The following is a 25,467-nucleotide window of genomic DNA, read 5'->3' as shown; positions in this document are numbered from 1 at the left end:
GTTATGCTCTTCTGCTGAGGATGTTGGCAGAGACTCTGTGAGTGGGGAACAGAAGGCTGCACCCTGGGAGGACTGACAGCCCCTCCCCGCCAGACAGAGCCCCTTCCTGACCCTTGCCCTTCAGCCCAGCTCCACACAGCCCCATCCACTTGCCCTGCCAGATAGAACTGGTGCAGGGAAAGCAGATGGGGCTGTGCTCAAGGACTGGAGTCAGCAGAGGGCCAGTAATCACTGGTGCATCTTTCCACTCCCGTCCCAACCCTGGCCCTTCAGTGCGGCCCTGTTCACTTTCAGAGCTGGGTCCCAGCAGCCAAGAGTGCCTGCCTGCCTGCAGGGAGAGGAAGGTTTCCTCAACTGCCACATGGTTAGTGCGCCCTACCCTTTGTGGTACTGGGCACCCCACCCCTGGCCCCTGTGGGTACAGGATATTCCTCCCCCCAGGGGTGCTAAGAAAACAGTTCTGTATTTTTGAAATGCAATGCTGGCAACCCTAGGCAGACCCCTGTTGGAATTGTGAGCAAGGCTATAGTTTCAACAGGCTGTCAATTCTACTAAAGTCTGGAGTATTTTTTCTTCTTCCCCCTGTTAGGTTTTTTGAGTGTGAGCGCCGATGTGATGCTGACCCCTGTTGCACAGGATTTGGGCTTTTAAATGAGTCACAATCAACAGGTATTCTTTACTGAAGCAGTCGGGGGCGGGACGTGGGAGGGGGTCAGGCTGTTTGGGGAGGCATAGCCTTCCCTACCCGGCCCTCCATACAGTTTTGGAAACCTGATGTGGCCCTCAGGCCAAAAGGTTTGCTCACCCCTGGGCTAGGCCCTCCATTTCTCAGAGGTGCTGAAACGTTAGCTGAGAGACTCCCATTGACATCAATGGGCTTTGGAACTAACCCTAGTTACCTGATGGTGTCCCCATTGAAATCAAGAGAGTTTCATCACTAACTTCAATGGAAGCGGGATCTGGCCCTAAGTGACCTAATGAGTCTTTTCCTTCTCCGATTTCTGAGCCTAAGGAACTTTCATATAATACTTAGTGGAACCAGAAAATATTAATTTTCTTAAAAGTCTTATTTAAAACAAAGTTACCATGGTGATTTTTGTAACTGGATATTTTCCCGATAGGTGGTGAGGTGCTCTGCTTGACTCTGAACAGTTTAGGAATCCAGACCTGCACTGAGGAAACGGGAAGCACTTGGCAGATTTCCGATTGCAGCTCTCCAGATGTCAGAATATATCCATTTGGCTGGTATCAGAAGCCTGGTGAGTAATGCAGGTGGTCTGCCATTTAGAACGTCTTCTGCATAATGTTATTTATTTGCTTTATAGTAATGCCTAGAGGCCCCAAACAAAATTGGGAACCCATTGTATTAGGAACTGGACAAACACATAGTAAGAGACAGGCCCTGCCTCAAAGAGGCTACAGCTAGAGGAGGCAGACAAAGGATATATTTTATCCCCATTTTACAGATGGGAAACTGAGCCACAGAGAGGTTAAGTGAGTTTCCCAAGATCAAACAGAAAGTGAGTGACAGAGCCAGGAACTGAACAAAGATCTCTTATATCCCAGTCTAAGCCCTCAGTTTAGTTACAAGGTCATACTTCATTCCCACCATCCAGATTATACTAAGGTTCAGCAGTCAGTAAACCATACCAATTTTAGAAGCTATACTGGGATATGTGGAGGCCAATACTCTCTTATCTAGGTCTTGACTTTTGAACCACTGAAGTCAATGGGAGTTTTGTTCCTGTGTTTAGTGAAGGCAGGATTATGTCCAGAGTTTAAATACCAATAATACTGCATTTCTAATGTGCCTTGAAATAATTCAGCCATTGATAAAAGATAGCCTATTTAGGTGAAGGAAGTGTTTCCAGAAGACAAGAACAGCATAAAGAGGGAAGTTTATTGGAACTGGTCAAAATATATTTTATTTTCCATAAAAAATGTCAACAAAACTAAATATTATTTCTGATGAAAATTTTCACTGAATTAGTTTAGGGTGAGGGGTTATATGTTATTTGTTTTTGTTTTTAAAGAAAACTCACAACCCCATAATTTTCCGTTTCGGAAAACTAAAACCGGGATAATTTAGGTTTTTAACAACTGCAAACCAAACTTTTTTTTTTTTTTTTTTTTACAAAAACATCAAAAATGTAAATGAAAATGGAAATTTTCTTGGGAAGATGTACATTTAATCAACAAGCCATTTTTTGTCCAAATATAAAAAAGCTGGAAAACTTTCAGTCATCAATAGTAATAATCAGAGTTTCAAGCTACCAAGTAGCTCAAAAATATAAATTATGGTGTTTTTTCTCTACTTACAGAGCAATTCAGTGACAGTCACATTTCTTTTAGAGAAAGAGAACAAAACACAAGAAAGAATAAAAGTAACATGACTGTCAGTTATTAGCACTTAGATATTTAAGTGCCCTGCACAGAAAATATGGACATAACATTTCCACAGCTAAATGGCCCATATAATGCAAAATCTTTCTTGATGACTTTCAGTTACTCTGCTTACAGTAGCTATATTGGTGCACTTGACGCCAAGATTGCAAAAAAATGTAAAAGAATTTGGAACACCGAAATCCTCTTGTCCATTTATCTGGTGGAAAACTATAGTCATGTGGTTTTTTGACTTTATATTCTAGGGATGGAGGTCCCAGGGAGGATAATTTCTAATTCGGTTGGGGTGAGGCAATGACAGGAGAGGGAGGAGTAGAGTAACGGGATGGTGCATAGGTGCTGAAAATAGGGGTGCTGCTGCACCCCCTGGCTTGAAGTTGTTTCCATTATATACATGATTTACCATTTGGTTCAATGGCTCTCAGCACCCCCGCTATACAAATTGTTCCAGCACCCCTGGGATGGTGCATTTTGGAGTGAATGTTCTCTTGCTGGTCACCTGTTTTCTCGGAAGTGGACAGGCTGACCTGAGCTACAAAGTTCAGCTCCAGATCTGGATTCAAACTTCCCTGGATTCTGGAAATGTTTATAGATTCATTCATAGATTCCAGTGCTAGAAGGGACCATTGTGATCATCTAGTCTGACCTCTTGTGTAACTCAGCCAGAGAGAGGCCATAGAATTTCCCGCAAATAATTCCTGGAGCATATCTTTTTAGGAAAACATCTGGGATCTTGGTTTAGGCTCATTTCTGCATAAAACTATTGTTTGTTAGTTTGTTTTTTTTGTGGTGGTGGGAAACAGGGAAGGAGGGGTAGTATTGTTTTTAGGAAGCCCTGCTTTACACTAAAATGCTCAGCCACCCTGAATTCTCTCTGTGTGGCCTAAAAAATATGCGCCACAGACCTTAGAGAACACGGGGGGAGATTTCTGCTTGCTGGAGGGGTCACTGAACTCTGTTAGACTTGCAGTCTCTTTTTTAGCTTTGCCAAGCTAATTAGAATCCTGCCTGCGGGTGGCTGTTCTGCATGTACCGTACTGGAGCCTAAATTGTTTATTTTTTCTTTGTCTTCTTGGAAAGTATTAAATTATTCTGAGCAACAAGCTCTGTGCTGTCTGACTAGCTGACCACAGCGTGTGGGCGGGGTTCCACTTTCTCAGGCTTTCCTTTGATGCAGCAGAAACACTAAGGGAAAATGGAGGCATGCCTGAGCCCAATCCTGCTATCGTTACTCAAGCAGACTACAGTGGGACTAGTTCCATAGAGTTTAAGGCAGAAAGGACCATTAAATCATCTAGTCTGACCACAGCTCATTTAATATCACCCTGTATTGAGCCCAGTAGAGGTATATGCAAGGATTGCTCATGTGGAAAAGGGATTACTATAGCAGGATCCACTGGATATGCAATCCAGTCGGTGTGGGGGGAGGAGGGGCTTTGCTTCTGTGCAGAATCCCACTGAAGACAGGGCTCCACAGGGGTGCAAAGGCCTGCTGGGGTGGATCAAGGCCTGCATTTGTACCAAATGGCCGGAGTAAGGACCCAATCCTGCTCCACCCCTGTTGAAGTCAATGAAGACTTTGCCACTGAATTTCATTTAGAGCAGGATCACACTGCCGATTGCTTCATTACTGCTATTTTTAAGTCTATTTCCTTTCTCCTCTGTAATACATAGAAAGCTTTTGCTTCTTGTCTCCTCTTTCCAAGGGAGGCTGTTGAGCTAATTGTCTGAAACAGCATTTGAAAATCCTTCTCTGGGTGACTATTGACAGTTTTGGTTATTAGAATTGAAATAACTGAGCAATGAATCCACTATTTACATTATGTTCTGCGTTTCACTCAGCTTGGGCATTGAAATTAGGCTGGTCAGTTATGGTTTATGGTGGATTTTCATTGTTTGGTTCTCATGCATTGGCACAACATTTAAACTATAAAATGTGCTGCAGGGACCAATCCTGCTTGGGCGGGGAGATAATCTAGATGGCCTAGTGGGTCCCTTTTATCTGTAAATTCTAGGGTTCTGCCATAGCAGAAAGCCCAGTGGAAGCTGAAGGTACACCTGCTCCTGTGTTCCAGCTGCACAGAGCAGACACAGAATGTCCTCCTTAGTCTTTTGCAGCTTGACTGGCAAAAACGCCAAAGGATTTGTCCCCATTTTGTAGGTGCCCTGTTGTTTCTGTAATCATCCCTAAAACATAATTCAATTGTAGTTAAAATGATTCACTCTTCCTAAAGGGTACGTCATTCTAAGAGGGCAGATAATCTAAAACTATCAAACTTAGATACATATGCACCTTTTAATGTATTGATCCTTACAACACTTCTGTGAGGGAAGGAAGTACTATTACCCTCATTTTACAGAGGGGAAATCAATGCACAGAAAGGCTAAGTGACTTGCCTCAGGTCATATAGGAAGTCGCTGACTGAACAGGGGCGTGAACTGACATCGCCTAGGCTAGTGCCTTAACCTTTTGACCATCCTTTTTCTCACTAACAAGCAACCCTGTTAAAGTCCAGAGGATTTTTCATTCACTCCAGGCTTAGGTATTATACGGTAGTTCCATCAACAGAAGATGTCACTTCTTATTGGACAAAGGCACTGCAGAGAGGAGCCTATGGCATAGGCAAAATGGCAAAATGGGGAGCCGAAGAGAGAATGGAGTTAGCAGCATTTCTTTCTGATGGGAAGGAAGTTTTAATGCGTTCCCACTGCCATGCATCTAGACAAAAGTCTGCACAGATGTTAATGCAAATCAAGATATTTGCAGACAAAAATTTGTATCACTTGTGCAGGTGTGTTCCAGCTCCGGGCACTAGAAGTGGAACAATTATGATGAAAGTTTTGAGACTGAAAAAGAAAGTGTAAAGTCAGTGGCTGAAATCTGGAGGGCCTTACAGACGCCGATGGACGTTTGCTCAAATAAAGTCCTCTGGCTTTAGCCCACTATAAAATATTTATCTTGCTGAGGAAATTTTGCTGAAATCTTTATATATTTCATGGTATGTTGGTATGCAAATAAAAAAGAGCTAAAATAACAGCAAATATGAACAAGTTCTACACGCTACAGCCAGTGTTTGGGAAGCAAAGATATTAAAGTCTGGTTGGTTTGTGTGGTGGATATGCAAATCCCAGAAAAGATATTGCAGGTTCAGAGACGATCTAGTTAGATTTAAAAAACTGTCTACCTTACATTGTTATATCAAACGATGTCTTTTTTTTTTTAAATTTTAGCAACCATGACGAAGACTATACCCAATGCGTGCCCACCTGTTCTGTTACCTCGTAGCCCAGAGAACGGTGAGTGTCATAGTGTATTAGGGCAAAGAAAAGAATTGAGGAAAGGTGTAACCTCTATTTTTCATGCTCTGCATAACAACCACTTGTATAACGATCCACTTATGTTTCCTTTTCTTACTCTGTACAGATATAGCACGTAATTTCTTTCTTATGTATCATTTAACCAAAATAGACGAGCTATTGGCTGGCATGATTAGCCTGTGGAATTCATTACCACAAAGGTATTACTGAGGCCAAGAATTTAATAGGATTCAAGAAGGAGTTAATCATTTTTAAGTGGAATGGTAACATCCACCGTAATATTAAAGATGATTTTAAAGGGGTATATATACCTTCATATTTTAGTGCATAAGCCAATCACTAACTGATGAGGTGAAGAAGAAACTTCCCCTCTGGGTAAGTTGTTATTGTTCACTGTGGGGTTTATTGAACCTTCCCCTGAAACATTGTTAGAGACACCATACTGGACTAGATAGACCACTCACAATTGCTATATTACTACGTTGTTCAGGGGAGGCTTTACCAAATAAAGGGAATCCAAATGAGTTTTCAGGTGATATACAGGAGCCTGTAATGTACAGTAGCCAATTCCCAAAACACAGAGTTTCAAAGTATCTGGGTTCCAGAATCTGGGAAAGTGGAGGATGAAATCAGAGCTAGGATCCTCAATGCTTGACTCAAATGGAGAGAGAGAAGTGGTACCAGTAAGATGAAAAGGGAAGTCTATAAAACAGTGGTTTGACCAGTTTTAATATGTGGTGTTGAGTGTTTGGCAACAAAGAAACAAGAGCAAATGATCTATTCCACTGAAACGCAAGTGTTGAGATGAATGAGTGGTGTAAGGAAGAAGGACCATGTAAGGCAGGTAAGAAAGTCCAACAGATCAACACTGAAGGAGGAAGACAGAGTGGCTGACCCAAGAAGTGGTGGCAGGATGTCATAAAGGAAGGCATGTTAGCATGTAGTGTGACGGAGGATATGGCATTGGAGAGAGAGGGCTCATAGAGCAGAGCCCATTTTATGGGATTAATGGAAGGGAGAGGAATACAGTAGCCTGTAATGAGTGTACACAATTGCAACTCCAAGTTGAAATCTATTTTATTCCACATAAAGCATTGTCTTTTTTTAAGATTCTCTTTGAAATCAGAGAAGAAGGGTGGTGGTGAATCAGGACTTTCACTGTTTCTTCTTTTGTTGTTTCCTATGATGGTGGAAATAACATGACAAATGTTGATCTGTTGGTTGCATATTAAATTACATTGATCAATTAGAAATTCCAATGAACACTCTGTGGTTTGACACAATCTGTCTTGACTATGGAGAGATCTCTTTAATGGATGAAACTTAACTGCTGTTTGTTGGGACTTTACAACTGTTGTCTTCCAGAAATGCATATAGACTGTCAGCAGGTATGGGGCTTTGCAGAAATGGCTTTCCATTACTATATCATAATAGAAACACATCTGGAACCAACTACATTTAAACTTCTCTGCAAATGACTTGCTGTGTGGGCTTAGGAAAGTCATTTAGGCTCTTTGCTTCCATTGCTCTATCTGGAAAATGGGGATAATAATACCGACTTAGCGCACAAGAATTAGCTAACACTTGTAGAGCACTTCGTAGATATTTAAAGCAGTGTGTAAGGTTAAAGGTTTTTTATTCTTAACTGTATTATTTAAACTTGGTTGTAAGGTCTGTGTAGATGTTGCTGTGTAACAGGAGGAAAAACAGGTGTCCAGATGGGCACGTACAGAGATGACTCCTTTGGTGTAATACTGAAGTGAGCTAACACGGGTTTCTAATGGATCAGTGTCAAGCTGGAAAATTCCATTCCTTTGCAAACTCTCTTTTCACCTGGAAATCCAGAAAAGGCAGTTCTATTTTAAGCCCTCTCTTCCTCCCCTTGTTAAAGGTGGTACTAACCTCATCAGCTTCCTTTTTCATTCTCTTGCTTTAGTGCAGGGGGCTGGAGTTGATGACCTCTTGAGGTCCCTTCCAGCCCTACATTTCTATGATCCTACGACATATGATATTTAAAAATTTGCAGATGACCAAGCTGGGAGGGGTTGCTAACACTTGGAGGACAGCATTAGAATTCAAAACAACCTTGACAAATCGGAGAATTTGGTCAAAAAACATTTCCTTACCGTGGTATCTGAGATACTGCATTTTATTTCTCTACTTAGAATAGGACATAACTAGTTAACTACATATTTCAGACACCATGACATAGTGACCATTAATAGAAGTTCATTTTTTAAATGGTGACCTCTACATCTATATACTGTGTCAGTCTTTTTTATACAGAAATATGATATTCATGGCCAAATCAAACAGGCCCCACTCAGTACAAACTCGGGTAAATCTCCCACTTGCCTCAATGTACAGTAAGGAACAGTCCTACACTGGCCAGGGGATGGTTTAGATGATTCCTTAGGCCTTTTGCCATCATCTCCTATGGTTCTAATGGGAGATTTTCCCAAAGGAAGAACTGAACAATGGCTGTAAGGTCCAACTGGCCCCATGAGAATACATTTATCAGCATGACGCCTCCAACCTCAGTACAAATGTTTAAAAAATGTGGATGCACCACAGCATCCAACCAGGAGAGGGAGCAGTATGTTATGTTGGAGACAGCCTGAGCGAGGTCACAGGAGAGCTGAAAGCCAAGGGGAACGGAGGGACCAATTTCCTTCTTTCTCCCCCTCTCCTATCTCTCTCTCTCATTCTCAGCAGGTGAAATTTTCTCTTCTGCAGAGGGCCAACATGAGCAAGCACCCTTATATCTTGCTGAAGCCCACAGAGATGAAAGTGGTGCCTAGGCTTTGTGCTCACCCTTTGCTGTGGGATGAATCTTCTGTTTTGTGAATTAGCCCCAAATTAAAGGGCCTGATCCTGGGAAACTGTATAGTCCTTATCCTTGTAAGCCACCCCATTGATGTAACTGGGGCTGCACTGCTGAGAAAGGGCATCTCACTTGACTACCAGGTCCAGAGAAAGGAAAGGGACTGCTGAGGCAGCCTGCAGCGGGGTGGTCACCCGCTCGGCCCTGAAAAGGTTAAAGCCAGCCCTAGGAGAGGGCTGGATTGGGGGAAGCAGCCACAGCTGAGCCATGCCCCAATCAGGCCACACCTGGCCCTGTTATAAGGGCTCAGGGAGGAGCTGGGTCAGGACTCTCCCTCCAGCTTCAGAGGGAGAAGGACCTAGCTGTCTGGGAGCTGAGGGTGCAGGCAACAGAGCAGGCCTGGGGAGCTCATGCCTGGCAACTCCCCAGGCTGCAGACCCTGTGCAAGGGCAAGCCAGGTACTGGGGTTGCAGAGGCTGCAGCCCAGAGGGTAGGCAAAGGCAGCAGGTCCAACCCCCCACTTTGCCAATGATGAATGGCTTGTACACTGCAGTCTGCCCCAGGGAGCGGGGGCTAGATGGTGACTGGCAGTACCCATAGACTGAGAGGAGGTGGGGATAGAGGGTTGGGGGTTCCCTGGGGAGGGGAGATCCAGAGAGATGGTGTAGTGCCAGGGGGCAGCATCCAATATAAAGGGGCACTGGGGTCTGGGAGGGACACGGGGGGCCTGAGACAAGCGTGACACCAGCCTGCAGAGGGTGCTCTGGAGGCTAGAGAGCTAATTCCCAGGATGACCAGCGGGAGGCGCCGCCTTGCTACACAGCTTCACGCTATGTGGCATTCTGCCACCAAGTCAGAAATGGGCAATAGTGCAAACCTAGGCACGCTGTACAAAGATCGTTCACGACCATTATGGTCAAAGCCTGTCTTATACTTGCAGGTGTTAAACTGGGTGACCCTGAGACACTTTGCCATGTTAATATAGGCCCAATCCTTCAATCTTACTCATAGGAGTGATCCTTGTTCACATGTGTTATCCCACTGACTAGTTGTGTGATTAAGGATTATTTACACAAGCAACAGTTGCAGGAACGTGCCTGGAAGTTATTGAATTGGTCTGATGTCTTCTTCCAAATTCTGTGGGTATATCAGAGGTCTAGATAAGTAAGAACCTTCCCTTTCTCAACATTCTCCTTCAATGTATTTGGCACTTTCCTTGTCATAGTTTGAAGAGTTGGAGTTTACCCTTTTTAAAAACTGGATAAACATCTGGTGTACTTCTGTTATTGTCCTACACCACTTACTATAACTGGCACCACTGAACGGACACTTGCTTCCATTTCACATCTGCGCAACATCATTACTGTGTCTCAATGCCATAAATAACATCTTTGTGTGTAGGTTAAAGTGATTATAGTTATTATATGGTAGGTTTAAGAAAATGGTTTATTCCGATTCATTTATAGCCAAGTAGGTTGGCAAAAATGTGAACAAAACCTATTTTTAAAAGGGAAGTGAATTCACGCTGCATTGATGATCTCCAGTGAGCTGGTTTTGGAGAGCAGTAGAATAAAGGCATTTTCTGAGAGGCATCACTATTAGGCCTGAAGGCATATACCGTATGCTATACACCAACTGTGTTGAGTTTTCAATGAGTGTTTCCTACCATTGAGGTAGATAAAATTCTGGACCCCTTTAAATCTGTATTTTCTAGTCATAAAGTTAGAGATGAATGAATTGGTTCTGAGTGGTGGTAGTGGTGAATCAGCCTTAGCCACCTTCTAAAATGCAGACCAAACTGACTCTGAAGTTCAAAAAGGTTGGATGACTTTTTCATTATCATGCATCTTTGCTCTTCTTCCTGGCTCTTCCCCTTGGTGTAGAGACCCTGTAATGCTATGGGAAAAGCTGTTCCCATGATCTTCCCAGCCAGAAATCTTGCAAGACAACTTATTTTCATGAGATTTCTCAATTCCGTGTTGCAGTGTCAGGAGGAAGATGCTTTGGAAAAGCATTTGAAGTGTTATGGCATCAAACCTCTGCATTTTTTGAGATTTGTCCATCACTAGTAAAGACAGCTGACACTTTCATTCATTATAATCATCTTAAAGAACCTTAGCCAATGCTGCTCTGTATCAATAGTGATAGTAGCAAATCTGCAATTAATTTGTCTCAGTAACTCAGATATTGATAAAAAGAGAAGGAGTACTTAAGCCACAAGTACTCCTTTTCTTTTTGCGAATACAGACTAACACGGCTGTTACTCTGAAACCTGTCAGATATTGATGGTTGTGTAATTGTTATGTTGGTGCTTAAATAGGATGTGGTGTAATTTAACATCATAGTATTTGAAGTGCAGATACCCTAAAATCATGTTGTACAGAAAATATCCAGTCCCTCTGGTCTGGGACTGTGCTTAGAAGGGAGTAACTTGCAGTAATCTTGTGTACCCCAAGTGATGTTTACATTAAAGTCCTTAAGCTTTGAAATCTCCCTTCACTATGTTTTAAAATGAACCAGCCAACTTTTAGTGGGAAAGAACAACTATAAGAGACAGGGTCCTGTTGCAGAATTCAGATAGAGATTCAGAACACCCCAAAATTCAGGGGGGGTTGGATTTGGGATTTCAGCTTGATCCGTTACTATATAATCATAGAGGTCACTTGGAAAATTCAGTTCTAGATGTGAATTTAAAACACCCCAAAAGGTTGGGATTGCTTACATCCAGGTGTTCAGTTTAGCCCAGTTTAAATATAAGGGTCATTTGTGAAATTCAGAGTTTGTCTTTCTAACATAAATTAGGCATGTCAGATTCGGGGATTTGGTTTATGCCCATCTCTAAGCACATCACGCATTTTTCTCTGAACGGAAACCTATTCATTACAGTGTGTGTGCCTCTACTTCCAGACATCAGGGGTGGGATTGTCCAAAGCTCTGGCCTATCTCTGCTCCACTGAAGTCAGTGGAGTCCATGATTGACTTCGCTGGGAGCAGACAGAGAACAGTACTGAGTGCTTTTGAAAATCCGACCCTAAAGCTTGCATACCCAAACCATAAAACATCTGGAAGACAGAAGTCCTCTGTATAGATGTATGTGACATCTGTAATTTTTTCTATAAAAGTTACAGAGCTGGATGGATTCAGACCACTATAATTATGCAATGCAAGCAATTGCTAGAATGGGGTTAGGAAGAGTGGCATCTAGCCTATACATAAAACAGTAAACTTCTCCCATCAGGTGCATTCAGCATCTATGTACATTCAACAATGCAGCACTTCTGTTGACCTGTGTGCCTTGTAATATATTGAAAAAGCAATTTCCACATGAGACAAGCTTAGATCAGACTTGGGAAGGCTTTTCTTTGGGTCATATTGGAGAATGAGTGGGAATGAACCGGGGACACAGGTAGTTAGCTACCAGTTGGCTGATTAGTACTCCCCTTCTTTCCCCCAAGTCTACAGCAATGTGATCAACAGGACAGCAATTAAATGGGTTCGTCCCAGAGTTCACGCTATGTTCGTCACCCAAATGGTCATGATTTTGCATGTATCTGTACTTGAACTCAGTGGCAGGGAGACAGCGAGAAGACAAAGCTGAAAGTAATTTTGACAGATATTATTTGAGAAATGGAAAACATTCCCATAGCGGTAAAATGGAAAGGACCATACATGAATGATGCCAGGGTCAATTCTTTGAGGATTAAGGCAAAGAACGAACAAGGATTGTACCTAGAAAAGGACACTCTTCATACACCATATGTGCTCCTTGTATGTTTGCATTGTGCTTGTATGATCTTTGCACTGCTCCTAATATGGGTTGCAAAGCAGCTGCTGAATTCTCAGTATTTTAAACTGAAATGAAATGTTTGGATCACTCCCTTTCACACACGACCACGTGTGCACATACACGTATATCACACAGGTGGATAAAATCAATTACCCATTAACTTCTAATCAAGTTAAATAAGCCATTTGTATTCCTTGTTTCCCTTGGGGTATGTCTGCACAGCAACTAGACCTCCACGGCAGGCCAATGCCAGCCGACGTGGAATGACAGGGTTTGCGTGGCAGGGCTGTTTCATTGTTGTGTAGATGTCTGGGCTTGGGCTGGAGCCCTGGCTCTAGGACCCTGCGAAGTGAGAGGGTCCCGGAGCTTGCAGCCCGAGCCTGAAAGTCTACACCACAGTGAAACAGCCCTGCCACCCCAACCCCATGAACCTGAGTCAGCTGGCATGGGTCAGCTGCGGGGTTTTTTGTTGCTGTGTAGACATACCCTAGGAATAAACCTTGCACAGCTGCTGTGAGGTAGCTATACTGGGCAAAATTCGACACTGGTATGAATCCAGAGTAACTCCATTCACTTTACTAGAATTGCTCTGGATTTACTCCTGTGAGAACAGAATTTGGCCTACTAAGAACTATTTTGCATATTTTGTAAATGGATAAACTGAGGCACAAAGGATATATGATTTGCCTGAAGTCACACAGTGGATGTTATGGAAATATAATTATCCTAGTGAAAATAGCTTCCAACCTCAGCAATGCACACCAGACATGTTGACTTGCAATGGAATCCAGACAAAGCTCTCTTTTTTTATTACATAATTAGTAATTTGAAGCTTTGTGTCTGAAGCTAGACAGATCACCAGTTCCGTGCTGTCAGAACTAGATTATTGGTACTCTGGGCTCTGCAAAGTTGAAGCGTAATGATTATGTAACAATCTGTAGCTTAAGACACATTGCAAAAAAGCTTTTTTTGTTCTAACAACAACAATAATAATAAAAACAGAATTTCTGAAAAATTATGTAAGTGGGAATTGGAAAAAGAAGTCACCAAAATTTAACCTAGCAAAAAATAAGACATGGATTTCTAACAGTGTAGGCAAATAACTATTGGAACAGATTATCAAGGGAAATGGTAAATTCTGCATCATCTGGAGATTTTAAATAAAGACTGAATATTTTTCAAAAAGATATGCTCTAGTTCACCCACAGAGTATTGGGCTAGATGTAGGAACCGCTGGGGGAAATTCTTTGGTCTGTGTCTTACAAGGGTCAGACCATAATGGTCCCTTCTGGCTTTCAAAGGTGAAGTCTTACAAATCTTAACAAATAAGATTTGCCTTATGATTCATATCATTGGGCCCCTGAGCATTTTGCCTCTTGTTATGGCCAATACTCGGTGTTTTGAGCGAAGTTGAAAACCAAAGCATAGTGTACCTGGTATGCAATGCAGGGACAAGTTCACAATCCCACTGATTGTATTTCTAGTGATGGCTATGCTCATTGTAACTTGAAATAATTCTGTGTTCCTTCTTAAATATCACTACACTACCAAATTCACTGACTAATTATTTTTAGTTAATTAGGGACAATCCGCCTCCATCGTCATAGGCACAGGTGCCCTGACGTGTAAGAGAAGCAGCATGGTTCCAAAGTGTGTGGGAGGAAGATTAGTGGAGGTTGTGTATACGGCTCGCAGCTCTTCCTGCACTCCCCGTTCACAGTTGGCCAGGGATGTGCCGCTCAGACGCAAACAGGCTGAGGGAGGGGGGTGGGTAGGTAGGTGGATTGATCACTGCATGACTCCACTTGACATTGCTCCCCAAAGAGTGGAAGCGGAGGAGCTACCGAAGCGTCTGCAGCTTCCAGGCTGAAATGACAGCCATGGCATAGCTTTGCAGCAGCTCTTTAAAGTGTGGGGTGCAATTCATTTGGTCTGATCTTCCCACGGGACCCCCATAGGACAGCCTGACCATGTGGGCTTCACACTGAGCACAGGATTTGTCCTTACTAACAAGGGACTTTTAACAAAATATATTTTGGTTTAATAATCCAGTGTGATAAATCACATATTATTCTGAATTCACAAACTGCACCTTCCCCTCTTGGGTTGCTTACATAGTTCAAAGGGCAGTGTCAAGGTGAAACTCTGAGCTGCGATAGTTCTCCTGTGTTACTCATACCATCTTAGTTAAATTCTTCTATTACACTGTGAACAGTGGAACAAGACCAATCTGTCAGTTTCACTTCCTTTTTCTCATGAACTAGCAAGGTGTTTCACTGCTAGGGTGAAGAATATGTCACAGCCCTGTTTATGTGAACCACCAAAACTTTCAGCGATAAGGTGCTTCGGATAATGGAGGAACCTGCTGACCAACTTAGAAAAGGCTCTCTTCCAGTGATGGGAGTCAGGAGGAGAACACTGGCCATCTTTACAGACCGGCTGTCTTGAAACAGGCTAAATCCAATCTTTATTAAACATACACAGCTATAAAATTGCATCTTGCATGGTAGGTGAACTCAAACAGCAGGCATTGCTGTTCACCAGCAGTCATAACACAGCAGCTGGAACAGCGTTCCTCCACCCTACAATTATATGGAGAGGGTAGTCCCAGGCTTGCAGGCCTCTCTGCTTTATAACCTGCTGAATTGGTGAAAGAAACCGAAGTAATTAAAGACCCATCCTGGCCCATAATTTTTCTACTTCTGCATGTCATTTTCTAAAGGACCCAATATGTTGTTTTCTCCATTTGTATATGAAAAAAAATTCTGAATGTATGGGGTGTTTTCCTTTGAAAACTGCTGTGGAAAACACTAGGGCCAAATTAAAAAAAAACAAAACAGGTGCCTAAGAGTTAGATCCTAAGTCCATATTTAGTTGTGGGCCTGATGCAGGAATCCCTGCCTGAAATTCTATGGCTTGCGTTACATGGAAGGTCAGGCTAGAGGATCAGACCAGTTCCTCTGACCTTAAAATCTATGAATCCATGAAAAACTCCCATTCTCTTCAGTGAGAGTTAGAGCAGATGTTGTATATAAATAAATTTAAGATACGTCAAGGGGTAAAACTTTCAAAAGCATCTAAATGACTTAAGAACACAAGTCCCATATTTAGAAGTGACTGAAGGTGTGAAAGTGCCTAACGATGCAGACAGACACCCAGAGGGGTTTACAAAAGCTCTTAAGTTAGTTGTATGCTTAACTCTCATCACTTTCAATGGCAGTTAGATGCCTTTCCTGCTTAGGTGCTTTTGAAAATCCCACTAGGCACTTATCTGTATCTTTTGGTGCGTAGTTTGGAAATGGAACTTGGTCTCCTCAGTCACTTAAGTTTGCTTTTGAAAAGTTTACCCAAGATCTTCTCAGTCAGCCCAAAGGTAAATCAAGGCCTGCTGATGCACCACACCGCTTTTCCTCCTTGACTAGCTATTCCCTCTGAAGTTTGTGCTGGTCTGCTTATTCTGTTTGTTTTCCTATGCTTTGTCTCATAGTGCCTTTGGACTCCTGGCTGCTCTTGGATGCCTCCTCAGTACTTACTGATCCGTCCATCTTAAACTTTGACATTGCACAAGTCAGCAGAGAGATTTCTGATGACTTCTCCACTGCTAGAGATTTTTGTCTGTCAGGTGAGGAACTGATTTTCTTATATTGAAGATGGCTGTTTTCTTTGGCTTTGTAGAACATGATGTACTGGCTTATGACAATGAAGCATGTTGTTGAGAACAACCAATTTTTTTTTTTAATAACACTACCCTAGCATTACTTGAGTTGGGAAGAGGGACCTGACATAATTTACCTAATGAAAGGCCTAACAGAGAGTCATTTGGTGAAGTGGCATACTTTTCAGCTGCTTTTGGATAACTTTGACACCTCATGTGTTCAGAGACCTTCTAGCATCTACTAGCCACCAGGCAATTTGACGAACAGCAACAAAAACTGTTTGAGGAGCTGATGGGATTAATTTATAAGTAACAATTAAAAGATAACTATGTGTAGCTAGGCTAAAAACTGACTAAGAGACTAGATGTGACCACTACTTTCAACTTTTTGAAGGCTCCAGGAACTGTTTAGGATGGCACAAGGGGGCGGGGGGAGGTATAGTTAGGAGTAATGGGTTGAAATTTAGCAAAGGTATGTTTAAGCTGGGCCTGAATATCAGGGACAAATCTCCCCAATGGGAAGGCCTACTAAACAGTATATCAAAGTCTTCTCTCTCTAACTTCCTATGCTCAATAAACCTTTATTCCCAACAAGCCCTGGGAGAGGGGCTAATATGAGAAGAGGAAGCTCTGAGTTTGAGTAAAAGCTTCCATTTGCTGCAGAAGGCTCTCTCTCTCTGCAGTGTCATCCCTCCTATTGTGCAGCTGGAGCTGTAATTCCCAGCTTGGGTAGATGTACAGTCGCTAGCTCTGATTGAGATAATGTGCTAAAAATAGCAGCGTGGCTGCAGCAGTATGGGCGGTGGCTTGGGGTAGCCACCCGCATACAGGCCCATTTGAGTTCTTAGGTACATACTTAGGTTCCTGGTTCGAGCCATGCTTCCACAGCTACACTCATTTTACTGTGTTAGCTCGATCAGAACTAGTGCGTATCTGTCAACTGGAGCTGGGAATTATACCTCCGAGCTGCAGTGCACTACTGGGCTTTTCCATTTTATTTTTTTTAAATACTTTTAACCATTGGAAAGAGTGATTTCCAAAGGCAAAAGATGGCTGGCAGTGGCTCAGCTCCATCTGGAAGTCAGGGGGAGTTAGGAGCTTCATTTTCCTCTGTGCCTTTGAAAAATCTCCTCTTAAATTGTTTGGGAGGTTTGATATTTTTAGGGTGACCATACGTCCCATTTTTGGCCGGGACAGTCCCTTTTTTAAGCTCAACCATCGGGCAAAAATGGACATTCGTCCCATTTGCTTTGACTGACTGGATCAGTTGGCAAAATGAGACAAATGCCCACTTTTGCCAAAAAACGGGGTGTGGAGAATGTGTGGAGGGCAAGCTGCGATGCCAGGGTTCGGGCTTCCCCAGCCTCATGGGGGTGGGCCGATGGAGCTCAAGTCAGCCCCAGCCTCACACGGGGGGGGCAGGCAGGGCTTGGGTGAGTAGCTCGGGGCAGCCCCGTGTTGTGGGGGGAAGGGCTCAGACTAGCGCCAGGTGGTGTCCCATTTTCCTTTGGGGAGATATGGTCACCCTCGATATTTTCAAAAGACATGGCATCTGCTTGCCTTGCTTGCTTGCTTTCTCCACAGCCTGTTCAAAGAACCAGTCCTGCACAGTGATTACTCTTGAAATCCAGCCATCAGCAATACGATGCATTTTCTACCCTGATACACATATATGCACACATGGCCTTCAAGGCCACAGCTGTCGAGTTTTACTCAAGGAGCCAGCGACTTACATCTATTGGAGGCGAGGTAAGTGCAAGGCAGTACCATATTGAAGTAGGCTCCATTATAGAAGCTTGGGGGCTGTTCCGATAGATGGGAGAATGGTGAAGTATCTGGTAGAAGCAAAGCAATAGAGTTGTCACCCATCTGATTTGTATGGGATGGTCCCAGTTTGGGTGGGGTGGTTGTTCTGCATCCAAAAAAGCATGTGAACACCTCCCAAAATATCTTTCATGGTGAAGCCAAAAATCTTCATCATTGTGATATTGTATCACAACAGTGGGGTGCAATAAGTTTGGTCTGCAAAAAGACTTTGAAAGAGGGTAAATCTCTAATAATTTAGTAAAATTTTCATCCGTACCTAAATTACTTAGAAGCCTAAGTTCCATTAATGTTTAAAAAGACAGGATCCATGAGGCCTAGATTTTAAAAGGTATTTAGGTGTTGCTAACCTCAGCAACTCTTAACTGATTTAGGAGCCTAAATCTCATTTTCAAAAGAGCTTTAGGCTCCTGAGTGCCTAAAATCCCTTTTGAAAATGAGATTTAAGCTTCCAAGGAAAACAATTTTTTCTTTTTCCCCCCTCTACAAATAGATTCATTTGCACCCATCTCTGCACCTGATTTAACTTCATCCGTGTACATTCCATCCCATGGAGTTTTGCTTGGCAGGTCCCAAGTAATCCGAGTTGGTTCTGAGTGGAGAAATGTTAGTCAGTTTTTTGGGATTCCATATGCAGTACCTCCGATAGCAGAGAACCGGTTTCATCCTCCAGAGCCCTTTACCTGGCTGCAATCCTGGAATGCTACTATGGCTCGGTGAGAAGGCGCATTGTTGAATAGTCTTTTGATGTCTTTATTTGGAAGTGATGATCTAAACCCATTCAGGCACTCAGATACCATAATGATGAGCATAGTATAAATGACTAGATATGTTGATAAATGATTATATTTAGGTGCTAACAGAAACTACCCTACACTACACACTGCCCAAAAGTTGTATTTAACTGTACACCGTATAGTATATTATAAATAATACTGAGATTCCAAAATTAGTGCTGCTTCCATTTTATTTAATTTTTTCCCCTACATCTCTCGTATTTCAGCCTTAGTGAGATCTGGAGGGGGTTGATGCAGTTTGAGGTGATTGGTTTTTAACTCATTGAATCCAACAGATAGGCTCTTGCTCAAATAGAAGTCATGGGCTAGATGCAGGAATTACTGGGTGAAATTGTCTGACCTGTGTTATGCAGGAAGTCAGATTAAATAATCAAAAGGGTCCCTCCTAGCCTTAAAATTCTGTAAAAACACATTGATTGAAATGGTGGGAGTAAAATACAAGATTCTGAACATTACTTGTAATGCACAGACTGATGTTCAGTGAGAGGAGGGCTTGGTGGGCATTGGGCACGTTACCTTGCAGGATTTCATTCGTCTTTGTCGTGTGAAGCCAGTTATCATTAGTCCAGGAGAGCCAAAGTGACCTGTCACAGATATAAATTGATTAATGAAAGACAGGAGATTCTAATACAGTTGTACAAAATACCTATGCATCTGGAATCTTTAAGTGTTGAACTTGGGCAACTAGTTAAAAAAAATGCAACAAAACCAAAAATGTCATGAAAGTAGATATATATTTATTTAAACTATTAAAGGGGTTCCTAGCGCAAAACATCTACATTCTATAAAATAGACAGCACCGTACAACACACTTAAAACCAGTCAAACTGAGCCATGCTGCACCAACACACAGGAAGCTGGCATAGGAGGAAATGAGAGGATGGAGGATAGGTCCATCAATGGCATCCCTAGCCTCTGTTTGCCAAAAGCTGGGAATGGGCAACTGGGGATGGATCATTTGATAATTACCTGTTCTGTTCATTCCCTCTGGGGCACCTGGCATTGGCCACTGTCAGAAGACAGGATATTGGGCTAAATGGAATTTTGGTCTGACCCAGTATGGCCGTTCTTATGAGATTGCCACATGACATGAACTTTCGCTTGAGCAAAAGTGATCATTCCCAGCTGGTACAGAGAGTAGCAGACTTTTGTCTTAGTAGATGGAGAAAAACAAAGGAGGAAGCCTAACACAGGAATGTTGTAAAGGCCAAAAATATTACTGGGTTCAAAAAAGAACTAGATAAGTTCATGGAGGATAGGTCTATCAATGGCTATTAGCCAAGATGGTCAGGAAAGCAGCCCCATACTGTGGTGGTCCCTTAACCTCTGACTGTCAGAAGCTGGGATTGGATGACAGGGGTGGATTACTTGGTAATTGCCCTGTTCATTCCCTCAGAAGCATCTGGCATTGACCACTGTGAGATACTGGGCTAGATGAGCTATTGGTCTGAGCCAGTATGGCCATTCTTCTGTACTTACGTAAAAGGGACATGGACAGACCCATTGAAGGGCCCCAGCTGACCTTTTCTGGGAGAGAGTCCAAGAATTAAAAACCATTGACCAAGACCCGTGAGGCTAGTAATCAAGAGCAGACCTGTGCCAGCCATGTGAGGGACAGGTAATAGCTCCAGTACTTCAGATCTATGTTATCAAGGTCTTTAAATAACACGCTCAAGAAGTGAATGCAACCAGAGACTCTTTTGTGGATGGTTGAAAGCGCTTGGCGTTTGGTGGTCTTGTGTTGCAACATGCACCTGAGCCATGTGGGTGTCAGCAGCGTAACCACATTAGCCATGCAGCTTGACAGATGCTCAAGGGATCTAATGAGATGCAGCTTGTTTATTCAGGTGCACGGTGATTATATATGGTTGATATACACAAACTGTTGCAGTAACATATACAGCATCAATTCTTGGTGACTGCAGCCAAAATGATGTGTACAGTCATCTGCAGTACTTGTTTGGAAGGGCTATCTGCCTCTACTGCCTCCATCTAAAAATCATCTCTTTCCGCAGCGCGAAGAATTTGGCTGAGATTTTCAAAGCAGTTGAGGGGTCGTGGGTGCCTTGTTCCCATTAATTTTAATGGGAACTGGCTGTCCAGATCCTTAGGTGACTTTAAAAATCTCAGCCTTTGTCTTTTGTTGTTTGTTTTAAGATCAAAAGCACTGTTCGTAATTGTAAGTTTAGATGCAAGGAGGATTGCCATGGAGAATCACACAGACCTTAAACTGCCAGGTCTCCTGGTATAAGTAATAATGCAGATCATTATTAGGGCCTGTAAATCATTATAGCACAATATTTTTGTCTCTTTATAACAAAAAATCAAATTGGGAGGCCAACATTATTGATATGAGAGACAGTTTCACATATATATTTATTATCACGGTTGAGCTGGGTCATCCTTGGATAACAGATCTCCAAGAAACAGCAGGTTGGTGCAGCACCTATGATAATTCAGTAGGTGGCGCTATTTCCTCTGCGTCAGTACGAAACCGCTTCTCTTGTATCTTGTTAGGGAATTCTGGTGCTGGAGTTGCTGTATTTTTGATGAGATGTAAACATGAGGCTCTGATTACTTGTGATTGTTTAAAAAATCCAACCATGGTGTTTTTCATGAATAAGCACATTAGGGTTGTGTCCTGCCCATGTTCTGACCTGAGGAATGCGTATATTGCCCACCCAGATTTTCCCCTGCAAAGTCAACTCAATGTGCTTTTTCAGTTTTAAACTCTTGCATGGCCTTGTTGTGCTACACAGCTCCCTTGTGGGAAAACTCTGTAGAATTTAACAAAAGACGATAATTTTTCTGTAATATATTTGAACCACCCTGAAGAATTTAATAGCGAATTACATCCCTAATATTGATTTCTGTCAGACAATTTATAAACAATTTAGAGATAATTCCATAGGCTTTTAGGGTAGTTTCTATAGAACCCTATCAGTTCCATTCTTATTAAATTTGTAAGTCTGTAAAGGGTTAAACAGCACAGATGTGGCTGCAATTAAGTATGTGGGATTCCTCTTAGTCCAAAATAGCCCAAATGGTGGTGACCTTTCGACACACGCAAAAGACGTTTGTTTGATGGGGTTTTTGGAGAGGGCTGACAGTATGCTCTCTGTGATGATGAAGGGATGGAGAGGAGTGTCTGCAGGTGTCTGGCTGATTGAGTTTCTGTTGAAAGAACTGTTTGAATGCTGCTGGGATTTTGTTGTATTTATTGTATTGTTAATGATTTGTTAGGACACCTCTAACATTGGATAGACATCCTTTTTGTTTTAAATCTAAATAAAAATATCCTTTCTTTGCCTCCCAAGGGGGTTGTTAGATGGATGCTAGGAATGTGTTTGAGATGCACAGATATAACGGTGCTGTTGAAGGGTAAAAAAATTATTTTATTGAACTTCAGCTCAAAATAAAACAAGCTGCAACAGTACAAAAGTAATGCTGGTTTGTCAGCCAAAATTAACACCGCCTGTATCTTTAGGGCTAGTTGTTGGCAACCTGGAGATGGACTGCACCAATCTTCTCCTGTCAGTGAAGACTGCTTGTACCTGAATGTGTTTGTGCCTGCCAGCATTGTAAGTATCGAGTTACTAGAACATGGTGCAGCAAAATGTTGTTGTCATGCTGTCTGGAGTGGCCCATGAGTGAGAATACCAACCTCAGGGTAGACTGTTAAAATGCAGGGCACAAACCCCAAATTGGTTGAGAGTTCTATAATTAGTTTTCACCAACTGAGTAACAAATGTGATGTCCTCAGGCACTATACAGCTTTAACATGGAGTCATAGACAGTCCCCTTGGGCATTCTGGTCTATTTTGCTATACAGGCAAGCTTGACTCTGTGGTAGGTGATCACTTTACACCAAAGGTCACAAAATATTCAGGTTGCTTCCAATCCCAAAGGACCAGTCACTTATCCAGGTCAATTTGCACCTTAGATCTTAGACACCAAAGACAACGCTTGTAGCCAATCCTGTAATACATTAACTAAAGGTTTATTAACTAGGAAAAAAGAAATTAGAATTATTTATGAAGTTAAAACAGATAAACATGCCCATACAAATGAGTTGCAGGTTTCAGGTGGTGATAGAGCTGTTGAAATATGCCAGCTTTATATGTCCATTAGGGCTAACTCATCTTACTTCTGGGGATCTCTTGCTTATGTTCAGGAATCTTTGTCCCTTAAAGTCCAAACTGCATAAAAAGACCCTAATTCTTTCTGGTCAGGAATTTTTATTCTCATTTCCCTAGAGTCCAAGCTGATGAGACGAGCGTTTCTGCATGTAATCTCTTTGTGTGGGGTGGGGGAGCAGCAATTGACCAAGTCTATGTTCCACAATGGCCCAATTGGATTCAGTAGTCCTTCCTGATGGGCAGGAGATAACACCTTCTGTAGGAATCCAGCATTTTGCATTAGGTGAAATTTTTTCTCCTGTTTGGTGAGTTATGGTTTCAGAACAACCTTTTTATAGTTATAGAGCAAATACTTAAGTATTGCCTTATAGCATGGGATACAGAGATTATAAATAGGATTAATACATGCAGCGTCAAAACAATAAACATATTTTTATAAACATATTTTTGTTTCTCAGCTGTGCATTTGTCAGTATTAAGTGAGGCCTACCGGCCTTGGCAGCTGGTCTGCTAGCATCACAGTTGAATCATTTGAAAAGGTTTTAACCACGATAAGCGGAAGTGTTTAAAGTGGTATCCATTAGCATCCTCGAAGTAAGAGCTGGAGAAGCTTTAGCAATGGTAAGTCACCTAGTCCAGTCTCCTGCCAGTGCAGGACTCTGCCTTACAGTATAGTTATTTGTGCTTTGGCTAAGCTGTGTCTCAGTAGGTTTGCAGAGCAGGAAAGGCGAGTGGGCAGAGGAGGAGATACACAAAGGGTTAGTCTGTACTACACAGGCTCTGCTGATACAGCTGTCACAGTTCGGGGCAATCACATCTGTATTTCTCCACCGTGGTCCACCACTTTAGATTCCCTGCTCTTCAGCCATCACGTCTTCGGCTGAGACCCATGTGTCTCTCCCTCTTTACTGGGGTTTGTCCAGTCTGCACAGTTCCCTCCCTACTCTGTGATATCCCTGGCAAGCCAGTCTTCCTCAACAGACCAGCAGCTGCACTTTGCTCTTTCTTCAGAGGCCACAAACACTGCAATTGCTACAAGTTATAAGTTAATACACAGCCCTTTCTAAGTCAGTACGTTTATTCTTAAAGTTAAAGCATTACAGAAAATACATATTAAAAAAACAATAAAAGAACCAGTGCGCCTACTAAACTGCTTTACAGAGGTCACACCAACTCCAGTCTTGGGCTCTGGCAGGTGTCATCCTTTCAACCCTTCCCTAAGGATCTGTGGCCCCCGTTGGACAGCAGGTCCTGTCCATTTGCTGGATCAGAAAGAAGGCTCCGAGTCAGCTTAAACTCAGGCTATTTATCCAAAAGTCCTGTCTTTGTCTGTTGAACCAATACATGTGAGCCTCACTAGGTGGTGGTACTTCTCTGGTGGCATTACAATTTGACTGAGGCAATTTGCCTAATCACCCCCCTCCAGCTGTTTTTAATTCCTGGAGGGCTGCAGTCATCACATACAACCCTTGTCCCACAATGATGTATAAACTTAATGCAGGAAGATCTCCTAAAGATACTGCAAGAAACTGTTGTATCTGTCACAACTGCTATATCGGAATAGCTATCCTGGCACAGCTCTTTCGTGTAGATGCAGCGTGTATCAACAGAAGGTGGCTTTCTGCCAGCACAGTAGCACCACCTCCCTGAACAGTATTATCTATGCCAACGACAGATGCACTCTTCTCTTTTGTGTCTGTACTTAGGGTTTTGCTAGCATAGCTATGTCAGTCACACCCCTGACTGACATCGTTATGCCAACAACATGTTGCAGTGTAGAGCTGGCCAAAGACAGGGAAAGAGAGAGGGGGAGAGAGAAAAGAGGATGGGGAAAAGAAAAAAACTAAGGGCAGAAATAGCAGTGTTCCTAAAAACAAGACTCTTTTCCCAGGGGGCGATACTGAATGCCACACAGCTAATAGTGATGATGACTAGCAGTTTAGTTACTATATACGGGCCATAATCTACCCTTGATCTTTGTGGAAACCTCCCACTGATGTCGGTGGAAGGTCTGCTGTGGATTGAGCGTAGTCAGCAGTGCTAAATTTATGCCCCAGCCCACGGATCACAAAAGTGTTCCTCTCCGAAAATGGGCATGGGAGCCTCTGCACTCAGACAAACTGTCAACTGAAAATTTTAAGTTCATCTTTATAAAAAGTAAAAAATAACCCTTCCCACTGGCCTAGGTAGTCTAGCTGAGCTTTTAACAAGAGAGTAAACAGGGACTGGGGGGCCTAGGTATTGGTATAGGAATGTGCATAATGGATAAGCATGAATTTCTGCATTCAGTATTCTTTGAGCTGCTTGAGTGCAACTTCCTGTATCTTTTAGAAGTGGCCAACAGTCTGTTTTCCCACTGCAAAGCCAGATTATCGACTTTCTGTGCAAAGTCATTGCTTCGTAAAAACTTCAGGTCATCGTCTCGGGAAGCTTGCCAGCTCCCTTTAGCTGCTGCTTTCAGAAGAGCAGGAGCTTATTTGAAAGCATCGTGTTTATAACAACCCCAACTATCCAAGTGGGCTCTTTTTTTGAGAGAGAGTGAGTCTGTGGACCTAATACTCCTCTCACTCATATGGGTGCAAATCAGAAGTAGCTTCACTGAAGTCAATAGAATGTTGCATAGGTATCTCTGATATAACGGAGAGAAGGATCAGGCCCTTTATTTTTACAGCAGAAAGTGGGAACAGGATAATATGCCCCAGACTGTCATTTTCATGCTT

At 42.6% G+C, this 25,467-nt stretch overlaps 1 protein-coding gene across 1 annotated transcript in view; it reads left to right on the top strand.

The window, feature by feature from the left end:
- Nucleotides 1–25,467, top strand: part of TG (thyroglobulin) — a 209,669-nt gene that overhangs the window by 88,195 nt on the left and 96,007 nt on the right. Inside the window, exons 33-39 of the mRNA XM_077811405.1 lie at nt 590–669; nt 1,122–1,259; nt 5,635–5,700; nt 15,820–15,954; nt 17,572–17,736; nt 18,305–18,527; nt 22,096–22,189. Coding sequence (XP_077667531.1) covers nt 590–669; nt 1,122–1,259; nt 5,635–5,700; nt 15,820–15,954; nt 17,572–17,736; nt 18,305–18,527; nt 22,096–22,189 — 901 coding nt within the window. The remainder of the gene's footprint in view (nt 1–589; nt 670–1,121; nt 1,260–5,634; nt 5,701–15,819; nt 15,955–17,571; nt 17,737–18,304; nt 18,528–22,095; nt 22,190–25,467) is intronic.

This window comes from Eretmochelys imbricata, chromosome 2 (assembly GCF_965152235.1).
Source record: "Eretmochelys imbricata isolate rEreImb1 chromosome 2, rEreImb1.hap1, whole genome shotgun sequence".
NCBI classification, from domain to species: domain Eukaryota; kingdom Metazoa; phylum Chordata; order Testudines; family Cheloniidae; genus Eretmochelys; species Eretmochelys imbricata.
The sequence above is the reverse complement of the archived record's forward strand: the minus strand, read 5'-3'. Positions and strand labels throughout refer to the sequence as shown.